The 20,899-nt window shown below is 38.4% G+C and overlaps 1 protein-coding gene and 1 non-coding gene across 2 annotated transcripts; one reads left to right on the forward strand and one right to left on the reverse strand.

The window, feature by feature from the left end:
• Positions 1 to 14,598: 14,598 nt before the first annotated feature.
• On the reverse strand, positions 14,599 to 14,701 carry LOC142178762 (U6 spliceosomal RNA). Its single transcript, XR_012707016.1, has one exon. It is a non-coding gene; the product is annotated as a U6 spliceosomal RNA (small nuclear RNA).
• A 1,579-nt stretch (positions 14,702 to 16,280) lies between these two features.
• LOC107764714 (IAA-amino acid hydrolase ILR1-like 2) lies at positions 16,281 to 19,828 on the forward strand. The gene is made up of 5 exons (XM_016583318.2): positions 16,281 to 16,841; positions 17,844 to 17,969; positions 18,068 to 18,382; positions 18,729 to 18,857; positions 19,370 to 19,828. Exons 1-5 carry the CDS (start codon positions 16,470 to 16,472, stop codon positions 19,757 to 19,759), a joined length of 1,332 nt encoding a protein of 443 aa, XP_016438804.1. The 5' UTR covers positions 16,281 to 16,469; the 3' UTR covers positions 19,760 to 19,828.
• The last annotated feature ends 1,071 nt before the right edge of the window (positions 19,829 to 20,899 follow it).

Below are 20,899 nucleotides of genomic sequence, written 5' to 3' on the forward strand. Positions count from 1 at the left end.
GAAGCATGGACACATGGAATACCGGATGAACAACTGCTAAACTAGGTGGCAACGCAAGCCTGTAAGCCACATCTCCCACTCTCTCCAGAATTTCAAAAGGTCCGATATACCTAGGTCTCAACTTGCCCTTCTTTCCGGGTGATACCCGAAGCAACACTCTTCTCTCCGACCAGGAATGCAACATCACGAACTCTACGGTCGGCATAACTCTTCTGCCTGGACTGAGCTGTGCGAAGTCGATCCTGAATAATCTTGACCTTATCCAAGGCATCATGTACTAAGTCTGTGCCCAACAACCGAGCCTCTCCCGGCTCGAACCACCCAACTGGCGACCGGCACCGCCTACCATATAATGCCTCATAGGGAGCCATCTGAATGCTCGACTGGTAGCTGTTGTTGTAGGCGAACTCTGCAAGGGGCAAGAACTGATCCCACGATCCTCCGAAGTCTATAACACATGCGCAGAGCATATCTTCCAAGATCTGAATAGTGCGCTTGGACTGTCCGTCCGTCTGAGGATGAAATGATGTGTTCAGCTCAACCCACGTACCCAACTCACGTTGTACTGCCCTTCAGAAGTGCGAGGTGAACTGTGTACCTCGATCAAAAATGATAGACACGGGCACACCGTGAAGACGGACGATCTCATGGATGTAAATCTCTGCCAACCGCTCCGAGGAATAGGTAACTGCCACGGGAATGAAATGCGCTGGCTTGGTCAGCCTGTCCACAATGAACCAAACTACATCGAACTTCCTCTGAGTCCGTGGGAGTCTAACAATAAAATCCATAGTGATACGCTCCCACTTCCACTCAGGAATCTCTAACCTCTGAAGTAAACCACCAGGTCTCTGATGCTCACACTTTACCTGATGTTAATTTAGACACCGAGCTACATATGCAACTATGTCTTTCTTCATTCGCCTCCACTAACAATGTTGCCGCAAGTCCTGATACATCTTCGCAACGCCCGGATGAATAGAATATCGGGACCTATGGGCCTCCTCAAGAATCAACTCACGAAGTCTATTCACATTAGGCAAACAAATACGACCCTGCATCCTCAAAACTCCATCATCTCCAACAATAACCTACTTGGAACCACCGTGTCACACTGTGTCTCTAAGGACAAGTAAATGAGGATCGTCATCCTGCCGATCTCTGATGCGCTCAAACAAAGAAGACCGAACAACTGTACAAGCTAGAACACGGCTGGGCTTAAGTACATCCAACCTCATGAACTGGTTGGCCAGGGACTGAACATATAATGCAAGCGGTCTCTCACCAACTGGAATATAAGCAAGGCTACCCATACTAGCCGACTTTCTACTCAAAGCATCGGCCACCACATTAGCCTTCACGGAATGATATAATATGGTGATATCATAGTCTTTCAATAGCTCCAACCACCTCCTTTGCCTCAAATTGAGTTCCTTTTCCTTGAACAAATACTGCAAGCTCCGATGATCCATGAATACCTCATACTTTTATGGCAAAAATTCTTATTTTCATCAATTTTCAACATAAAAGTTTTCCGAAAATACGCCGGACTGCGCACGCAAATCGAGGAGGATAAAAATGAGATTTTTAAGACTTAATAGTGCTAAAACATAAGATGAGATTTTAGGTCATCACATTCATGCATTGGATGACCCATTCCATAGAAGTCACAAACTGGTGATGGTTGGCTCTGGACCTTGGCTAAGGTTAACTTTCTTATCTCCTTGGCCATGGCGTCTAGTTGGGCTTGCACTGATGTGTTGGAATCTACTTGATGAACCCCAGCTGATTTTCTCTATCATTACTTTCAGCAGGCCACTGGTTAGCATCTTCAGAGAGCTCATCAAGAATTTCCACAATCTTCTCAGGAGTCTTAATCATTAAAGAACCTCTTATTGAAGTGTTCAGAGTTCGTCGTTAAGGAGGTGGCAGTCCATCCTAAAAGTCCTGGAGTTGCATCCACAATTCAATCCCATTATATTGACACTTCCTCACTATCTCCGTGAATCTTTCCCAAGCCTTGAAAACTATTTCAGTGTCCGTCTGAATTTCACTATTTTTGCAGCTGAGAAGTATTTGTCAAGAAACGTTTTAGTCATCTTCCCATGTCATGATCAACCCCGTTGGTAAGTTATGAAGCCAGTGCTTCGCGTCATTCTTCAGTGAAAAGTGGAATGCCCTTAAGTATACTGCATCTTTTGACACTCCATTGTACTGGAAGTTGTTCATGATTTCCTCAAAATCCATCAAGTGAGTGTTAGGATCTTCATTCACCTTCCTTCTGAGACACAATTGTTCAGGATAGTTTGAAACAAACCTTGCTTCAACTCAAAATTATTTGTTACTCTGGGTGGAGGTCTGACACTGGACGATCCCTGATTGTAAACTAGTCTGGCATAATCACCTAATGCTCTACCAGGCCTAGGTACCACATTATTGAACTGGTCTTCAACCAAGGGTCGATTTAGATTGAATCTTCGACTCCCATCATCTTCGATGGTCTCATCAGCAACTCTGCAGGTTGCCTTAACTGCTATCCGTGAAACTTTTTCTCTATATCGTGTTGTCTCTCTTGCAGCTAAATCTACTTCACCATCACCGTTATTAGCCATGTGTTCTGGTGTTGAAGGTTGCCCCAAAAACTTTTCGGTGAGTTCTTTCTCTCTCCTCAACTTTCGCAGACTCTTTTCCACCTCTGGATTGTATGAAATCAATTCTTTTGAAGAAGATCGAGTCAAACACCAGAGAAGTCAACATGTTGCCTGCACACGGAAGAGAAAAAATGTGAAAAATAAAATAAAATTAGTTCCTGAATTAGCACTAAAAACTAATTTGAACACTATTGAGTGTCAGTTCCCAGTAAAGGCACCAAAATTCAACTAGCGCAAAACACAATACGAAATTGATGCTCGCTAGCAAAAGATAATATAGTTTAATTATCGTCTCCACAGGGATTGGATTTAAATAATGCAAGTAATTTCTAGGTTAACGCTATTCAGGATAATTAACACTTTGGTTGGGATGATTAATAAGTAAGATTAACTATGAAACTAAAATAATTAACAATTGATCACAGAACGACAAGAGTTGAGCAACACCGAAATATCAATGGGAGAAATAAGGGCCATGACAGGATATGTGCAATATAGTTATTTGGGATCTAACTCTAGTTCAATTCACTCTAAAGTTCTAATAATTCTCACAAATTCACTCGATGATTAGTTCAACGTGTAGTTAAAACTCCTCTCTCGGTTAAATCCTAACTCTATGAGGTGAACTAATATAAGCACTGTGAACATATGCAAGCATGCGTTAATGGATTAGTCTTCACAAAAATGTCTCTCGAATATTCTGCTAACTTGATTTAATCAACAATTCAACAACCTCTTTCGATTACTTAAAAGAATCACTGAAATAAACCAAACAAAATAATACAAAGATAATCACCAAAATATTCCATAAATGAATTTGAAGCTCCATAAATGAATTCAAGCAAAGAACTAGAGTTAAAATCCACAAATATCAATCAAAACACCATATTCGTCAAACCCTAAAGTAAACTACTCCATATTCATGGAGAAATTCATGACAAATAAAGTTGAATAATAAGAAAATATGAATTCAATTCAAACTCGGGTGTTGAGTTTAGGAAAGAATGGTGAATCCTCGTAGTTTGAGTCTCCAATGCTCTTCCAATCTTCCGCCGGTCAAAATATCCCTTCAAAAATATCTTTTTGGTGTATTTATACCATATAGGAGTGGGCCCGGATGAAACTACCCTTTCCAAGATGAAACAAGAAAATACTCTGAGAAATTCGTACAGGCACGCCGCGCCATGCGCCGCCCTATACGGGGCACTAGTGGGAAAGTTCAGAGAGCAGCTTCTGACGGACATCAGCACAAAAGCACTATCGCGCCACCCCATGCGGCGCGGCTGTGCAGTCTTCACAACGTAAATTGTTATCGTCCATTTTTTATATCTAGACTTGGCTCCCGACCCCCGAACGTGATCCCGGTTTAATCCCTTGGGCTTTTACTCAGACTTCAAAGATCCAACTTGTTTGATTTAGCTCCCGATTATCTTTTTTAACTCAGAATAACTTCGTGCAAGGCATAAAACACATAATAAGAACAATACACTAGCATTTAAGCTCAAATACAAGTAAAATACAGTAATTGGAGTGTAAATTATGACTAAAACATGGGTTTCTAGCCTACCATCAGATACCCGAAATTCCACATATCCCAGGTTGTCAAATTACAATTTCAATATCAGTGTGGTGGAGTTAGTATCGGCGATGAGGAATATCATAGAAGCACGATTCCCGAAGTGAATCATATATGATCCCAACCAGAGGGATCCTAACTTATGGTGCGAGTATCATGGGACTCACGGCCACAGAACTCAGGACTGTCGGCATCTGTCTAAAGAGGTGGCGATGTTGTTGAAGAACGGCCATCTCAGGGAATTCTTGAGCGACCAGGTCAAGAACAATTACGGCCGTAGCCGGGATAATGGAACCTTCAAAGATAGCAGAATATCCTCCTCGGTTAACTATTAACATGATTTTTGAAGGGAATGAAATCAACGGTGTAACCTTCTCGGTGGCCAAGAAGATGAAGGTTTCAGTAACTCACCGCAAATGTCTTCGAGAGGTTGCCAAAGAAGATATCACCTTCACGGAGGAAGACGCTAACGGACTTCTCCTTCCACATAACGATGCTCTGGTAATCTCCCTCAATGTCTTAGATTTTAAAATTAAGCGTGTTTTGATGGACTCAAGAAGCTCAGCCAACATCATTCAATGGAGAGTACCGGGGCAAGTGAAGTTAACCAGAAGCATCATTCCAGAAACAAAGCTCCTCGTCGGGTTTATCTTGGTGAGTGTGACATCGCGGGGGAGATCCTACTGCAAACGAACACCTAAGGGGTAACCAAGACCGCCTTATTTGAAGTAGTGAATGGCGACATGAGCTACAACATAATTATTGGAAGGTCATGGTCACATGAGATGAATGATGTACCATCAACATATCACCAACTACTAAAATTCCCGACCCTAGAAAGAATCAAATAGATAAGAGGAGATCAACCGACAGTAAGAGAAATGAACACAGTATTGATTTCTAGCAGTAAAGTAATGGAGCCCAGCAAATAGCAATTACAAGAACCGACGCCTGCTCCGGTGCCGAGTGAAGATTATAAAGGCGAGGAGTCATCGAAATCCCACCATGTACCTAGATACTTTCAGGGACCAGAAGAGACAGACACAACCAAATCCACAGTAGAAGAACTCGAGCAAGTGGCTTTGTTCGAAGAATTCTTAGAAAGGAAGTTTCACTTGGGAAAACGACTTAATCCCAAGCTCGGGTCAGGATTTATTAATTTCCTTAAAGCTAACATTAGTTGTTTTGCATGGTCGCACTTGGATATGATAGGTATCCCACTAGAGGTGATCGTGCACAAGCTAATCCTGGACCCGAGCTTCCCTCTGATAAGGAAAAAGAAGCACCCAATAGCCGAGGTCAGAAACTTTGTTAAAGAAGAGGCAACTAGACTACTTGACATCGGTTTGATCCTGGAGGTAAAGTATCCTGAATGGTTAGCTAATATAGTTGTGGTCCCGAAAAAGAATAACAAGTTTTGGATGTGCATAGATTAAAAAGACTTGAATAAGGCGTGCCCTACAGACTCGTTCCCATTGCCAAACATTGATTAAATAATTAATGCAATGGCCGGGCACGAGTTAATGAGTTTCCTCAATGCCTACTCCGGGTACAATCAAATTAAGATGAACCCGGAGGATCAAAAAAAAAAACTTCTTTCATAACGAACTTTGGCACATATTGTTATAATGTGATGCCCTTCGGGCTTAAAAATGTTGGAATCACTTATCAGAAGTTCATGAACAAGATGTTCGAAAAGCAAATAGGTAAACCAATGGAAGTGTACATAGATGACATGTTGGTCAAATCTTTGAATGCAGGTGATCATTTAAAGCACCTCCAAGAGACCTTTGATATCTTAAGGAAGCACAACATGAAGCTCAACCCGAAAAAATATGCGTTCGAGGTTAGCTTCGGTAGGTTCTTGGTCTCGCAGAGAGGGATTGGGGTAAATCCCGATAAAATCAAAGCCATCGAAGATATCCTAGATCAGCTAACGAGCGTGAAAGAAGTATAGAGGATAACCGAAAGATTGGTCATATTAAGCAGGTTCATCTCTCGATCCTCGGAAAAATGTCATCACTTCTTCTCACTTCTAAAGAAGAAGAAGAACAATTTCAAATGGACTCTGAAATATCATTAGGCCTTGAAAGACCAGAAATGTTATCTATCATGCCCCCTGCTACTATCAAAATCGGGGGAAGGTGAACAATTGCTAATATACCTAGCGGTCTCGGAAGTAGCAGTAAGTGTCGTTCTAGTTCGAGAGGATGAAGATACGCAATTTCCAGTCTATTATGTTACTAAATTTTGTCAGGACCTCTTTAAAGCTAGGCCTTATTTTCAGTGCCACCCGATAGCCATTGTGATAACCTTTCCCTTGTGAAATGCTATCCATAGGCCTAAGTTGTCAGGCCGGTTGGCCGAATGGGAAGTTGAAATTAGTGAGTTTGATATTGAATACAAGCTTAGGGCTGTGATCAAATCAAAAGTTTTGGCTAATTTTGTGGCCGATTTCAGTCTTGGGTTATTACCCTTGGCTGATAAAGAAGCGGTGCTGGTGTCGGAAATGACATCAGGAGTTTAGACTGTGTTCACGGACGGAGCTTCCAATGTGAAAGGGTCCGGGCTCAGGGTGGTCCTAATCACGCCCTTGGGGGAAACCCTGAGGCGGGCCATAAAATCTATTCCGTTAACTAACAAAGAAGCCGAGTATAAGACTTTGGTTGCAGGACTCAAACTGGCCCGGGGACTTGGCTCCGAGGTCATAGAGATTAAATGTAATTCCCAGCTGGTAGTAAACCAAGTGTACGGGATTTTCGACACAAAGGAGGAACGCAAGCAATAGTATGTGAATAAAGTTCAGGCATTGCTTGCACGATTCAGGGAATAGTCGATCACATACATTCCAAGAGAAGAGAATGTAGAAGAAGATGCATTGGCTAATTTGGGTCATCTACGGAAATTAAAGGGTTTGACTCCGGTACTATCGTTCAACTTCTGCATTCGGTACTAGATGTGGATGGCTATTGTGAAGTAAATACAACCAACCTAATCTAGGACTGGAGAAATGTGTTCATCGAGTATCTTCGGCATGGCAAGCTGCCTGAAGGTGTCCTGGGCACTACGCACCAAAGCGGCTCGCTACTGCCTCATGGGTGGACAATTATATAGGAGATCGTACCAAGGCCCGTTGGCCAAATATTTAGGAGCATCAAAGACGGACTACGTGATGAAAGAAGTCCATGAAGGAATTTTCGGAAACCATTCAGGTGCAGATTCGTTGGTACTAAAACTAGTTAGAGCATTATACTACTAGCCTCTGATGGAACAAGACGCAAAGATGTTCGTGCAAAAATACGACCAATGGCAACGCTATTCATAGTTGGTACACCAGCCGGTAGAACTCTTACATTCAGTATTTTTCCCATGGCCATTCATGAAATGGGGGATGGATATAGTTAGTCCACTGCCACCAAGTCCTGGAGAGGAAAGATATCTTTTAATTTTAATCGATTATTTCAATAAATGGGTTAAAGCAGGTCCTTACCAAAAGATCGGTGCACACGAAGTGTTCGTCTTCCTATGGTAACACATAATTTGTCAGTTCGGAATACCAAAGGAGATTACCTGTGGTAATGGGCCACAGTTCATAGGCTCCAAAGTCACAAAATTTCTCGAAGATCTGAAAATCAAAAGAATTACATCCTTACCATACCATCCGAGCACTAATGGACGGGCGGAGTCAACCAATAGGGTAATTATTCAAAACCTCAAAAAGAGGTTAGAAGCTGCTAAAGGCAAGTGGCCCGAAGAGTTATCGGACATGCTCTGGGCGTACCGGACGATGGCAAAATCAAGCATGGGAGAAACACCTTTCTCTCCCGTATATGACGCGGAAGCTCTGATCTCGGTGGAAGTAGGGGAACCAACATTACGGTTTTCCCAAGCAAATGAAGAAACAGATAACGAGGTATTGCTGGTGAAGTTGTATCTACTTGATGAACGAAGGGACTTGGCACACGTAAGGATGGTGGCTCAAAAGTAGAAGATGGAAAGATACTATAATCGGAGAGCCAATCTTCGTTACTTCAAAGTATGAGACTTGGTTTTGAGGAAGGTGACACAGAACACTCGGAAAATCAACGATGGGAAGCTGGGTCCGACATGGGAAGGTCCCTACCGGATTTCGATTGTCACTGGTAAAGGATCTTATGAACTGAAAAATCAAGATGAAGTCAAATTGCCCAGAAATTGGAATGTGACTCACCTCAAAAGGTATTACTGCTGATGGACCCCTTCAACACTAAAAGTATGTACTGCACTCTTTTTTCCTTCGACCAATTCTTGTCCCAATTGGGTTTTTCTGGCAAGGTTTTTAACGAGGTAGCAACGGAAAGCATACTACGAGAGGAATGTCATCGGCAAGGTTAAGACCTTTAAATGGCAAGGCATTGAAATGATAAAATACTAGGGGATAGTTAGATAATCTTTGGCTCGATGGAAACTTCCTAATGGGAAGCAAAGATTGCCATCGAACCAAAGATTATTCAACCGTTCACAAGTGTTTTACCCAACAGAGCAAGACTGCCAGTGTTCCAATTCGTATACTTCGCACTAAAACACTGGGGAAAATAATATGAGATACAGCAACAAGATTGCCACAAAAATCGAAGACTCCGAGAATCGGGAACAATAATGTCTCATCGGGATCGGAAACTGCATAGCCAGCCCCATAGAAACAAGTAGTACAAGTTAGTCACATGTATTGATAGTTTCTCTTTCCTTTTTAGCAAACGAATGCTTATGTACTTTTGAAGATAGAAGGAATAAAAAAAAGTCCTTTTATTTTTATCTTGTTTCTTGTCCAAACGACGAGTTGATTTATCATTTGAAAGTTAACAAAAAACTTCAAATTTTTGTGCCAGAATGAATAGGAGACGTCTTCTTCAAGAGCATTGTAAACATAATAGGGCCCTCTCTTATGAAACCTCATAGGTAAGGGTTGATTCCGAAAGAGTTTATGCCCAAAACAAAAGGCTATCGGACGAAAATACACCTGAAGCCTTATCTAATTCAACGCAAAAAGAATAAACTACAAAAATTCCAAACGGCATAAGTACAAAAATACAATAGAAAACAACAAAAGAAAAGAAGAAAAAATCTAAACGTTATCGCCGTCGGAACTCGGGGGAGAGAGGCATCTACGCCCCCCGGGGGAAGTGGGCAGATCAGCTACCGGTTCAGGTCCTGGGCTTTTATCTTCATTCTATTCAACTTTATCCTCGGTTCCCGAATACTCAGAATCGATGCTCGAAGAGTCTGTTACGGCAGGTTGAGCGGGGAGGCATTCTCGAGCAGTTAACTCCAACGCTCGGGCCTTGGCAATGCAATCGTCAATACGTTGATGCCCACTTTGTCCTCCTCCAAGGTTTTTCTCCTCATATGATACACTACGTATGACTTTTCAAATACGAGGGAATCTTCTTGAAACTGGAGCTCTGACTTAAGCCTATCAACATCGGCCTGAAGACTATCCCTCTCGGATCTTATGAAGGCCAAGGCTAGAATCAAGATCACAGATTGTAGATATGGGAAACAGGTTTTTTTCCATGATCTTCTTAAACCTCTCTTCCGTCCTAGCCCTTTTCTCCTCAGCAGCAAGAGCCTCTTCAGTTTTAGAGCTTAAGGCTGCCTCCAAGTTATTTACTTGTTCAACGGAGGCAGACTCGCGCTCAGCGGCAGCAAGAACGACATCTTTAAGCTCAGCCCACCTAGCTTTAGAATCTTGAAGTTGTGCATGAAGCTGAGTGGCTTCTTGGCTGTGGGCCATCACTTCCTGCGCACTTTGCTGCAACCGGGCCTCAAGCTCGCCCGCTTCAGCAGCCTTAGCCTCCAGCACCGGGAGGTGCACATCAATTTGATTCCTTTTGACCAACAGTTGATCCTGTTCGGATATAAGTCCTTCTTTATAAGGATCAATCTATGAAGGCCCTCAGAAGCAAGGAAGTTGGCCTGCAAAATGTATATCGAAGTTAGAAACCCTGTTACAGCATATAAGTGAATAATAAGCAATAAGAGAGCAAGTATGATACCACTATTGCATTATGCACGGCGTTATTCAACATGCACTCCCCTGAAAGGGAGTGTATTTTCTTCTTATACTTCTCCGAAGCCAGTGGCTTCAGGTAGTTGGCGAGTTCCACCGGCCTGGATAGCAAATGGCACCCCTTCGAAATCGAGAGAGTGACACTCTTCTTCCCACGGGGATCTGGAAAAGGGGTGAATAATTGTGCCACAAATTCCTGGGGTTGGGAGACTGGGGAGGAGAAGCACCCTACTCTCGGGCGTCTGTGACCGATGGAGGAGATGCAGCAGATGCCGGTTGCGAAGGTGCAGCTGGTATAGAAGGGCATGAAGTTGTTGGTGTTGTAGGTTGAGAAGCAACTGCAATAGGAGCAGTGTTGATTATTGGTTGCTCATCAACCGAAGGCAGAAGAGGCCCAGGTTCTGGCCTCCCGGGACCAGAAACAGCAACAGGGATTGGAAAGCAAGAATCGGCATTCTCTACTATCTCCATTTCACCCCAAAGTTCTCGGACCTCACCTTTGGTTGGGGTATTAAGCTCTCCTGGTTGAACGCTCGGTTGAGCTGATGAAGATCGTTGTCTCCTTTGAAGGGAAGCCCGCATTCTCCGTCATCTTCAATGACCATTGTGGTCGCGGCCGGATTAGTTGTGGCCTTCTTTATTTTTTTATTTTTATCCCTGACCGAGGAAGAATGCTGCCTTTTTGGTTTCTTGTTCTGTGGATGGGGACTCCAAGAGAAAGTGCCTTCCCCGGAAGTAGACCCGAGGGTACCGCTTCGAGTGAGAGCACTTTGTAACAATCTCCCGGCCTACAGGGGGTTGGCCAAGACCTCGACCTCAGGGCAGGTGAGAGAGCCGTGCGGAAGTCCTGAATCAAGAAAAAAGACATAGTTAGCAGATTTACTTATATACATACAAATACAGAAGGTATAAGTACTCAGTTTACCATGGTTCTTAGCCTTCCACCCATATTTGGGGGACATCTTCTTCCACCGATGGGTTTATAGCGTGGTAATATCTAAAATCTTCTGAACCCATTGGTCGAGGCCTTAAACCTTTGGTGGTGTCCACCGAGCAGCTGAAACAATGGAACCAAAGGGGTCAACAATGACGGGAAGCACTCTTTTTATGAAGGAAAGTGATGAATAAATTACAAACTTATGTGAACGATTCTGTGATTCAGGAAAGGATGGAGTTGTAGCCGAGATGATATCCCTAGTAGCAATGATGACAAATCTCTCCATCCATCCACGATCATTGTCATCATCCACGCTGGTAAGAAGGGTATGGTGGCCACTTTTACTGAAATTTATTACTCCCTCATAGAAAATTTTAGGGGAGTAGAGGTTCATCATGTGTGTCAGGGTTAGGGTTTTTCCCGTCTCCGTGCACAGTCGATGTAGACAAGCTACCGTTCGCCATATAGAAGGGCCTACTTGTGCTAAGCAGACCTGGTACCAACAGCAAAAATCCAAGATCACGGGGTCGAGCCCTCCGCTCAAATAAAAGGGACCCAAGGTAAAGGGATATGTATAGAAATTCGGCAAACCTTTCTTGGTGAAGGTAACCCGCTCTATCAGGTCAGGAGCAATGATGTTAAGGTCTGGGCAGTTACAGTCTTTCTTCACAGTAGGAATACTAGAAAGGCGAATAGAGGAAGGATACCTGCTAACAGTCCAAGTCTGTAGATGCACGAAGGGAAACTTCTCTTGGAAGTCATTGACTATGCTCAGATTTTTGGGGATGATGGTGCTTAGCATAGGAGGATCAACATCAATATCCACTTCCTTATCTTTGCTTTTCTTTGGGCCTTCACCGAGGAGAAGGCCAGAGTTTTTGAAAGACTCAATAAAAGAAGCCATGATAGCAAAAAGATAATGGAGATTTTTGAAGAAAATCGGAAAGGGATAAAAGCAGGAGAAGTTTAAGTGCAAAGAAGATAATGAACTTATGAAAACTTTAGAAGTAAAAGAGGTAAAATCATGAGTATAAGTAAAGATATAGACGGCAAAAATCGTTGTCATGATTACCTCGAGAATCGGCGAAAATATTGCTGAATCGTAGGGCAACACATGTTCGGGGTATTAAATGCGAGAAGACGTGCATCAAGAATCAGAGACTGTTCAAAAGGCTTTCAAAAGATTTTCCGCCAAGAAAGGAATCTTTACCAACTTCTCGGTGACACAAAGATATGCCACCGGAAAGTAGGGGGACTATCTGTATAGGGTAAAATTGATTTATATTAAACAATCAAATGGTAGCGTGACACGTGAAACCGAAGACAGGTAGAAGATAAGTCGAGTAACAACCACTACCGGGAACAACAACTGCAATTGACATTAGATAGACCCCAAGTGAGCACAATCAACGTGAGCAGATCGAATGTTTGTCACCACATGACTTTCAATGAAGAATATTCTATAGCATTAAATGGGCAGCCATTGTAGAGAATATTTTTATTCATGGCCTGTCGTTATATATTCATCAATGGCCCCTCTATTGTCATTTAAGAGGGGCTTGATCCTAGGATCTTGTTTCCCTAGGTATAGCTATAAATAGTAGTTTTAATAGCCATTATAGGGACACGAAATTCTTGGCAAAACTTATGCTATATTCCATTATGCAAGCTCAATAATATAACTCTATTTGCTCTTTTGTATTATTCTCATTTCTGTCCCCGGAGGTATAGCTCACGGAGCCAAGCTCGTCATTTCCTTCGATTTTAACCGTTACGTCTTATTTTTAATCTTATTTATTATTTTTGGATCAAATCGGTTCGCTTGTCTATAAACCACATAACAAATTTAATTGTACCATTTTACGGATAAATAATTTCATAGTATATATATGTAAAATAATTTGTACCTAGCTATACAGCACAATTTTTAATAAAAGCATGCTCATGACACGTACTAATATCACTACAGCCCTTGAATATATGTGACTCCGTCGCTATTAGAGTATATCTGGAACATGCTCATGACACGTACATTATTGTATCACTACAACCTCCCATTCGATTTTAGCAACAAGATTAATTATCTTCTCCAAGTGTACCAAACGAGGGAAGGGAAATTAATATTTTCTTTCCCTTCCTTTCCATCCAAGGGTACTTTTGATATTTGATAAAAGAATTAAAGAAAGGGAGATGAAATAAATGAGGAATTTAAGTGGGCGTTTGGACATAAGAAATATAAAATTTTAAAATAGGGAGAAAAAAAATTTCAAGTAAAAATAATATTTGAAATTTAGAGTTGAGTTTGGACATGAATATAATTTTGAGTTATTTTTGAAGTTTTGTGAGTGATTTGAGTGAAAATTTTGAAAAATAGCTTTTTGTAGTTTTTCAAATTTTAAAAATTTTCAAAATGGATCTTCAAATGAAAATTAAAAATTTTATGAATAAATACTAATTTCAAAAAAAAAAATATTTTTTGAAAATAAAAAAATTCTTATGTCCAAACGGGCTCTAAAGATAGTGAAGTTTCAACTCCCATGAGGAGAAGACAATAGTGTACTCCTGACAGAATAACGTGTAGCCCTTACCTGAAGTCATCATTGAACTACGTTATCAAAATGAAATATCTTTATTACAATAATAATACTGCCATACCTTAAGGATTTTCATAAAAATTAAAAAAATCGATCCAAACCGAAAATTAAATTAAATCGATAAAAAAAAACCGATACTTTTTAGGTTTGATTTGATTTTGGTTTTGAATTTTAAAAATCGATCAAATTTGATTTGGTTCTGATTTTAATCAAAAAATAACTGAAAAAACCGAACCAAACCGATTATACCTATATATATATATATATGTATATTTTTATATAAAGTTTCTAAAATTTTATGGTACATATTAGTCATTTATATTTTTAGTCTAGTTTTTTATTATTATAATAAACTAATTCTTTATTTTTATACTCTAGTTTGATTGGTAATTAAATTATTCATCATTATTTGATTCAATTATCATCAATATATCGTGGTAAATGATAGATTTCTCAAAGAGCAATTGGTTTGATAGTGTTACCTTGAAAATGTACTCGCCGGAATATGTGTTTGGTAGTGTATGTCTCATATTTAAGAAAAAAATCGATAAATAACTGAAAAAACTGAAAAATCGATAAAAATCCGACTTAATCAGTTTGGTTTGGTTCCAATATTTGAAGAACCGACTTACTTGGTTTAGCTTCTTTTTAGAAAAAAATTGATCCAAACCGAACCATGAACGCCCTTACTTACGTATATGAATGGGCAAGAGAAAGGGATAAGTATTATATGCAATGGTATAATATAATGTGTGTCTACTTATATACAATATTAGTATAAAAAAATAAAAAATAAATTGGACCATTTCTTGATTTGTGCGTGGCATCCTTGCACAAAGACGATGTTAATCTTCTCTTCATCGTTCCAATTTTTTCGGATGTCCCCGAAGGAACGCAATGTTAGTATAGACTATAGAGTGATAAAGCATATGAACAGCTTGGCTTAATTACAAGGTGGCGAAATGGCTGTGTATTTCAAATTGATACTCCTTCTGTTCCATTTATTATAATACTTTTTTCTCTTTACTTTGTTTAGAAAACGCACATTTCTATTATTTAGAAAATTTTAATTTTAAACTTTTTTTTTTTTACTTAATGCATGATATACTCTTATAATCATAGAAATGTTATCTAATATTTAAAATCATAAATTTTAAGAAAACTTCTTTCGCTTTCAGACTCTATGTCCAATGAAATGCCACAACGAACAATAAGTGAAATAACTACGTTAATTAATACACTAATAATAAGTGAAAGTAAGAAGAACCACAATAAATGCGCTCTTGTCAAAAGGAAAAGAAAAATATATAAAAGCTCCTACCTATTCAACGATAGAATTCAGAAATTACTCCAAACACATGATTTATGATTACCAACAAACCGTGCATTTAAGATTTTCTCTTCTCCATGGTTTGACCATAAAATCAACGAATTCAATTTCTTAAAGTGGAGAAAGCCAGTTTGCCTTCGAAATTAAAAATAAAATAATAAAATAAAAAAGGTAGCTGCCCAATATAAGGTAAGGTTGTTTCATTTTGAATTTTCTGCTAAACCGATCGTGGCGCATGAGATTCTTTTAAAATTATTTGCTGATTAGTTGAATTAATCTTTGCACAAAGGAAAAGAGAGGAATTTACCGACTTCCATGTTAATTATGTGAACAAACTGACTATTTCTGTGTCTCTAATTACCCAATATATATATATATATATATATATATAGGCAGTAGGCCGGTAGTACACATGTTAATTAATTAAACAAAATTTCCTATTTTTTGAGTCAATGAATGATTTGGATTGGATATTTATGGTGACTAACTAAAGAGTTGATCCACCTTTGATTAAAATAATTTGCAAATTTGCAGATCTAATTTAAAATAAAGAAAAGAAGTTGACCTAACTTCTTTAAAAATTAATCAATCATTCGTGTAGTTAGACCAGGAATCTAAGGATAATATTGCTCAGACGCCAACAGCGGACAATACAGTTGCCAAGGATATGAAAAGCTTGAAAGAAAATCAAATCACAAGTTTAATCTCACGTGCAAAATCTGGGAAATAAATTGGCAGGATTATCAATTGCAGCCAATTAACTCTAGAATTCTCGTTTTACCTGTAATAGATGATTAATTATTTTTCGAAAGTCTTTATTTCTTTATCAAACTTCGAGTCTAGTCAAATAGTATTACATAAATTAATTAAGAGGGATGAAATATATTATTTAAAATAATCTTTAACATATAAAAAAACTAGATGGAAAATTAAGGTATCGGTCCAAGAGGAGGAAGAAAAGTGGAAGAAGGCAAGTTTCCAAAGTCATCAAGTATGATTCTAACATTTTTATCATGTTCTATGGAATGGACATCTTCACCTTTTATATTTTGGCACATTTTTCATTTGTTTCATGGGGTGTCAACTAGCCTACTGTTAGTACTGTTTTTCCTATTAATTCGTCCACATATATCCACTAATATCACTTCACATTTGTTGTCTCTCTCTCCTCCATATGTATATATATATCTGCATCTAAATATCTTTATTTTATATATATATGCATCTAAATATCTTTATTTTATGTGCTATGTGGATGGCTAACTCTAAAACCAACAAATAAACAATACGCAGAAGTTTTTCCCTTTCTTTTTGTTCGAACTTTCAGAAACAATGGGTGCTAAGGAAGTTCTAATTTTGGTGCTTGTATGTATGTTCATTGTTTTTCCTTCGTGTCACGGCGATGATGAGTGCTTGAATCCGTTTTTGGTAGATCAAAACTGTTACGTGAAAGATTATATTACAAAATTAGCAAATGCTACGGAGACAGTGAAGTGGATGATGAAAATAAGGAGACAAATTCACGAGAACCCAGAACTTGCTTATGAAGAATTTAAGACGAGTGGTTTGATCAGAGAGGAGCTTGATCGGATGGGAGTAAAGTACCGGTGGCCGGTGGCTAAGACCGGAGTTGTTGCCACCATCGGCTCCGGTAAGCCGCCATTTGTGGCTCTCAGAGCAGACATGGATGCTTTGCCTATTCAGGTTAGTAGTCTCTGCTTGGAAATTTTCTCAACCCTGCAATTATATTCAAAACAAAAAACGGTAAGAATATTTATACTAGTATCACGTTTAGTTCATTTATAACCACGGATAACTCTTCATATCAAAAAAAATTGATATGAACTCTTTAAATGTTTTATTCACTTTAAACAGTTTGTGGAGTTTAGGAGGTAGATCTATAGGCCTAATATAGTACTATATATCTTCAAATTTACTTCTTACCTTTGTCTGTATTTCATTAATGGTTTTGGAGATTGTTATTAAGGATGTTCGAGATGACAACAGCACGGGGATCATTTATATGTTGTATTCGGTCGGAACTAGGGTGTAGGCAGTAAATTTGAGTCATTTTATTAATTTTGTGGGCGACTAAATTAACTATGGCAGAAGAAGAAATTACTTGCGGCAGTTTACTTTCCGTTTTTGTCAGAAATGGCGGCGGCGGCGGTAATATTTAAGCCATGAAAGGAAAGTAATAAATCAGATCTCTCTTAATATTGAATTAAGTATAGAGTTCGAAACAGCTTAATTATACCTAAAACAAAGAGATTCTTGAATTTTGGAACTTCATTGGGAAAGAGAAAACACTTCAATTCGTAGGTATATACTTTAGCTAGTTTTCTTCTATGGTGACCATCTCTTTTTACTTTTAGTTTCATATGTTGTGGAATAAAGGGTCAACACGTTTTTTATTTTCCTAGTAGTAAAATTGGATAGGATGGCCGAAAGTACCATAAGTAATAATATTACACCGCTAAAACATTTAATTTGAACATCAAATATCAATTGTGATCTAAACAACAGAAAAAGAAAATAAAGATCATAAGTCGGGTTTTATAAGTTGTAGAGGTCAATATCATATAATATGCCTCTACAGTAGGACTCTATATTTATTCTCGATTAATCAATTCTTCAAAAATCTATAAAGTGAATAATTTGATCAATAAAAGAGTCGTGAGTCAAAGTTGAATTCTTCTAATGTAGGAATTGGCGAAATGGGAGCACAAGAGCAAAGTTGATGGAAAAATGCATGCTTGTGCTCATGATGCCCATACTGCCATGCTTCTTGGTGCTGCCAAGATATTACAACAACTCCGACACAATTTACAGGTTAAATAAAACCCTTAATTAAGCTCTAAATACATACTTCTAAGCTAATGGATTAGTTGAAGTAATGAATTTAATTACCGTGTATAATAATATTGCAGGGAACAGTGGTGTTAATTTTTCAACCAGCTGAAGAACGAGGGCATGGGGCTAAAGATATGATAGAAGAAGGAGTTCTTGAAAATGTGGAAGCCATTTTTGGAATGCACTTAGTTCATAAGTATGAAAGTGGAGTAGTTGCATCTAGGCCTGGTGAATTCTTGGCTGGATGTGGAAGCTTTAAAGCTACAATTAGAGGAAAAGGAGGTCATGCTGCTGTTCCACACGATTCTGTTGATCCAATTTTGGCTGCTTCTACTTCTGTTATTAGTTTGCAAAGTATTGTCTCTAGAGAGACTGATCCTCTTGAATCCCAGGTACTACCTCCGTTTCAAAAGCATTGACACTATTTATTTATTGGTCTGTTTCAAAAAAATTGACAAATTTTAATATTTTTTTTATTAGAAGCATTTATAGTTACACAAATGTTATAGTAAGTTTAAGATCACAAGTTTCAAAAGTTTTACAGTCACACAAATGATATGGTTTATTTAGGACCACATATCTCAAAGTCTTTTCTTCCTTATTAAAATTTGTGTCAAGTCAAACTAGAACAATCTTTTTGAAACATAGAGATTAACAATTTTCTTTTCCAAACTTATTCAAACAAATTTTAAATTTTTATTTTATCAATTCTTATATATTTAGTTTTTGAAATTTCAGGTAGTTTCTGTTGCCATGATTGAAGGGGGGCATGCATTTAATATCATACCAGAATTAGCTACAATTTCCGGGACCTATAGAGCATTCAGTAAGAAGAGTTTCTACGGTTTGAGGAAAAGAATTGAAGAGGTAAACTACTTGTAATTTAGAACAAAAATCTTGGATACTTTGACCAATATTCAAAGTCCCACACGTCTCTTTACAAAGTTTATATGTGCAAATTTTATTTATTCAAACAAGTTACGTTTCTTTTTCATTAATACTTTGTTTGAAAAGACGAGTACTTGAGGAAATTGTAGGATTTGTTTCGGGAAAGAGGTTTTAATATTTTCAAGTTGCTTGATATATTCATTCAACACAAAATAATCTTATTTATAGCCAAAGAACTGTTTTTTGAGAAGGGTCACGAGCCAAGAGGTCAAATGACTTTTCAGTTCTTTAGAGATGCAATATAACTTTTCAATAAAATAAGTGGTACATTTAACAATATCAGAACGCCATAACCTTTCAGTAATTCACTAATCAACTAGGGAGAATGAAATAACTTGCTAATAATTAGGAATAGACATCCATGTTATTTTTAGAACATATTATTATATTCAATATTTGGTAATTAAACTTTTTATTGGTAAAATTTTCAGGTGATACGAGCACAAGCAGCAGTACATCGATGTACGGTCGAGATTGACTTTGATGGTCGAGAAAATCCAACACTTCCTCCAACAATAAACGATGAGAGAATATACGAACATGCCCGAAAAGTTTCAAAAATGATTGTTGGGGAAGAGAGTTTCAAAATAGCACCTAGCTTCATGGGAAGTGAAGATTTTGCAGTGTTTTTAGAGAAAGTTCCTGGTTCCTTCTTCCTTTTGGGAACAAAAAATGAAAAGATTGGTGCTATTTACCCTCCACACAATCCACATTTCATCATTGATGAGGATGTCCTTCCAATTGGTGCTGCAATTCATGCTACTTTTGCATATTCTTACCTCTTAAATTCAACAAATAAGTTTACTTCTCATTCTTCTTAATCTTATTTTATTCTTTTGTATAGAGTTAGTATTTTTTATTATCAATATATGCCAGAATATTACTTGTTATTCAGTTTTATTTGATTTTTATACTTTATGGTTTATTGTTAAAAGTTGTAGTCACTAGAAATACTTCTTCCATTAACTTCTTTGGAATTATGCCTTGTGTTATTTTTACTATGTCAACTTTTATCCAATGGACTTGCCCCAAGAAAAAAGGGAAACTTTGCTCCTGAAGGGACTATATTCTAGTTCAAGTAATGTATAGACCAATAAGGGATTGACGGATTATATATTCACAATTTCACTGTGACAGGCCTGTTTGCAATATTTATTTATCCATGTCAATTTAGTGAAGTAGAAAAAAAGTGCATCGCTTCTGTTTTTTACAACAAAAATTCGCGCTCCGATCCACGCTTGCCAATACTATATATTTAGTGATCAAAGTTTGCTAAATATAACCTTTGTTTGGAAAATGAGTGCTATAAGTTGTCCATTTTCATCTTACTATAAAAGTTGCATTGTCGATCTATATATACATGTAACAATCCGACCGATCGTTTTGAGCATTTGCATTCAGTTCGGCAGTTTGAGGTCATGAGTAGCTTCGTATAATATATTTCGACTTGTGTGTATCATCAATTTTGATTTTCGAGTTGTTCAGAATTGATTTGAAAGAATGATTCTTATATAGGAAGTTTTAAGTTGGAAGAGTTTACCAAGTTTGACTTTTGTGTATTTGACCTTGGATCGGAGCTTTTATGGTTCCGTTAGGTCCGGATGGTGATTTTGGACTTGGACGGATGCCCGGATTTGCATTTGGATATTCCTAAAAAGTTTCGGCACTATTTTGGCAAAAATTGACAATTTGAAGGTTTGGAATATTCATAAGTTTGACGGGGAGTTGACTTTTATGATATTGGGTTCAGATTATTATTCCGGGAGTTGGAATAGGTTTGTTATGTCATTTGAAACTTGTGTGCAAAATTTGAGGTTATTCTGAGTTGATTTGATATGGTTCGGCACGAGTTTTAGAAGTTGAAAGTTCAAAAGTTCATTAAATTTGATTTGAGGTGTGATTCGTGGTTTGATGTTGTTATAAGTGATTTGAGGCCTCGCGAGTAGGTTCGTGTTATATTT

This window comes from Nicotiana tabacum, chromosome 24 (assembly GCF_000715075.1).
Source record: "Nicotiana tabacum cultivar K326 chromosome 24, ASM71507v2, whole genome shotgun sequence".
In the NCBI taxonomy this organism is placed as follows: domain Eukaryota; kingdom Viridiplantae; phylum Streptophyta; class Magnoliopsida; order Solanales; family Solanaceae; genus Nicotiana; species Nicotiana tabacum.

Coding starts and splice junctions, on each gene's coding strand:
- LOC107764714 (XM_016583318.2), top strand. CDS start 16,470: ATGGGTGCTAAGGAAGTTCTAATTTTGGTGCTTGTATGTATGTTCATT. Junction 17,970..18,067: donor AACTCCGACACAATTTACAG/GTTAAATAAAAC, acceptor ATAATATTGCAG/GGAACAGTGGTGTTAATTTT. Junction 18,858..19,369: donor TGAGGAAAAGAATTGAAGAG/GTAAACTACTTG, acceptor TAAAATTTTCAG/GTGATACGAGCACAAGCAGC.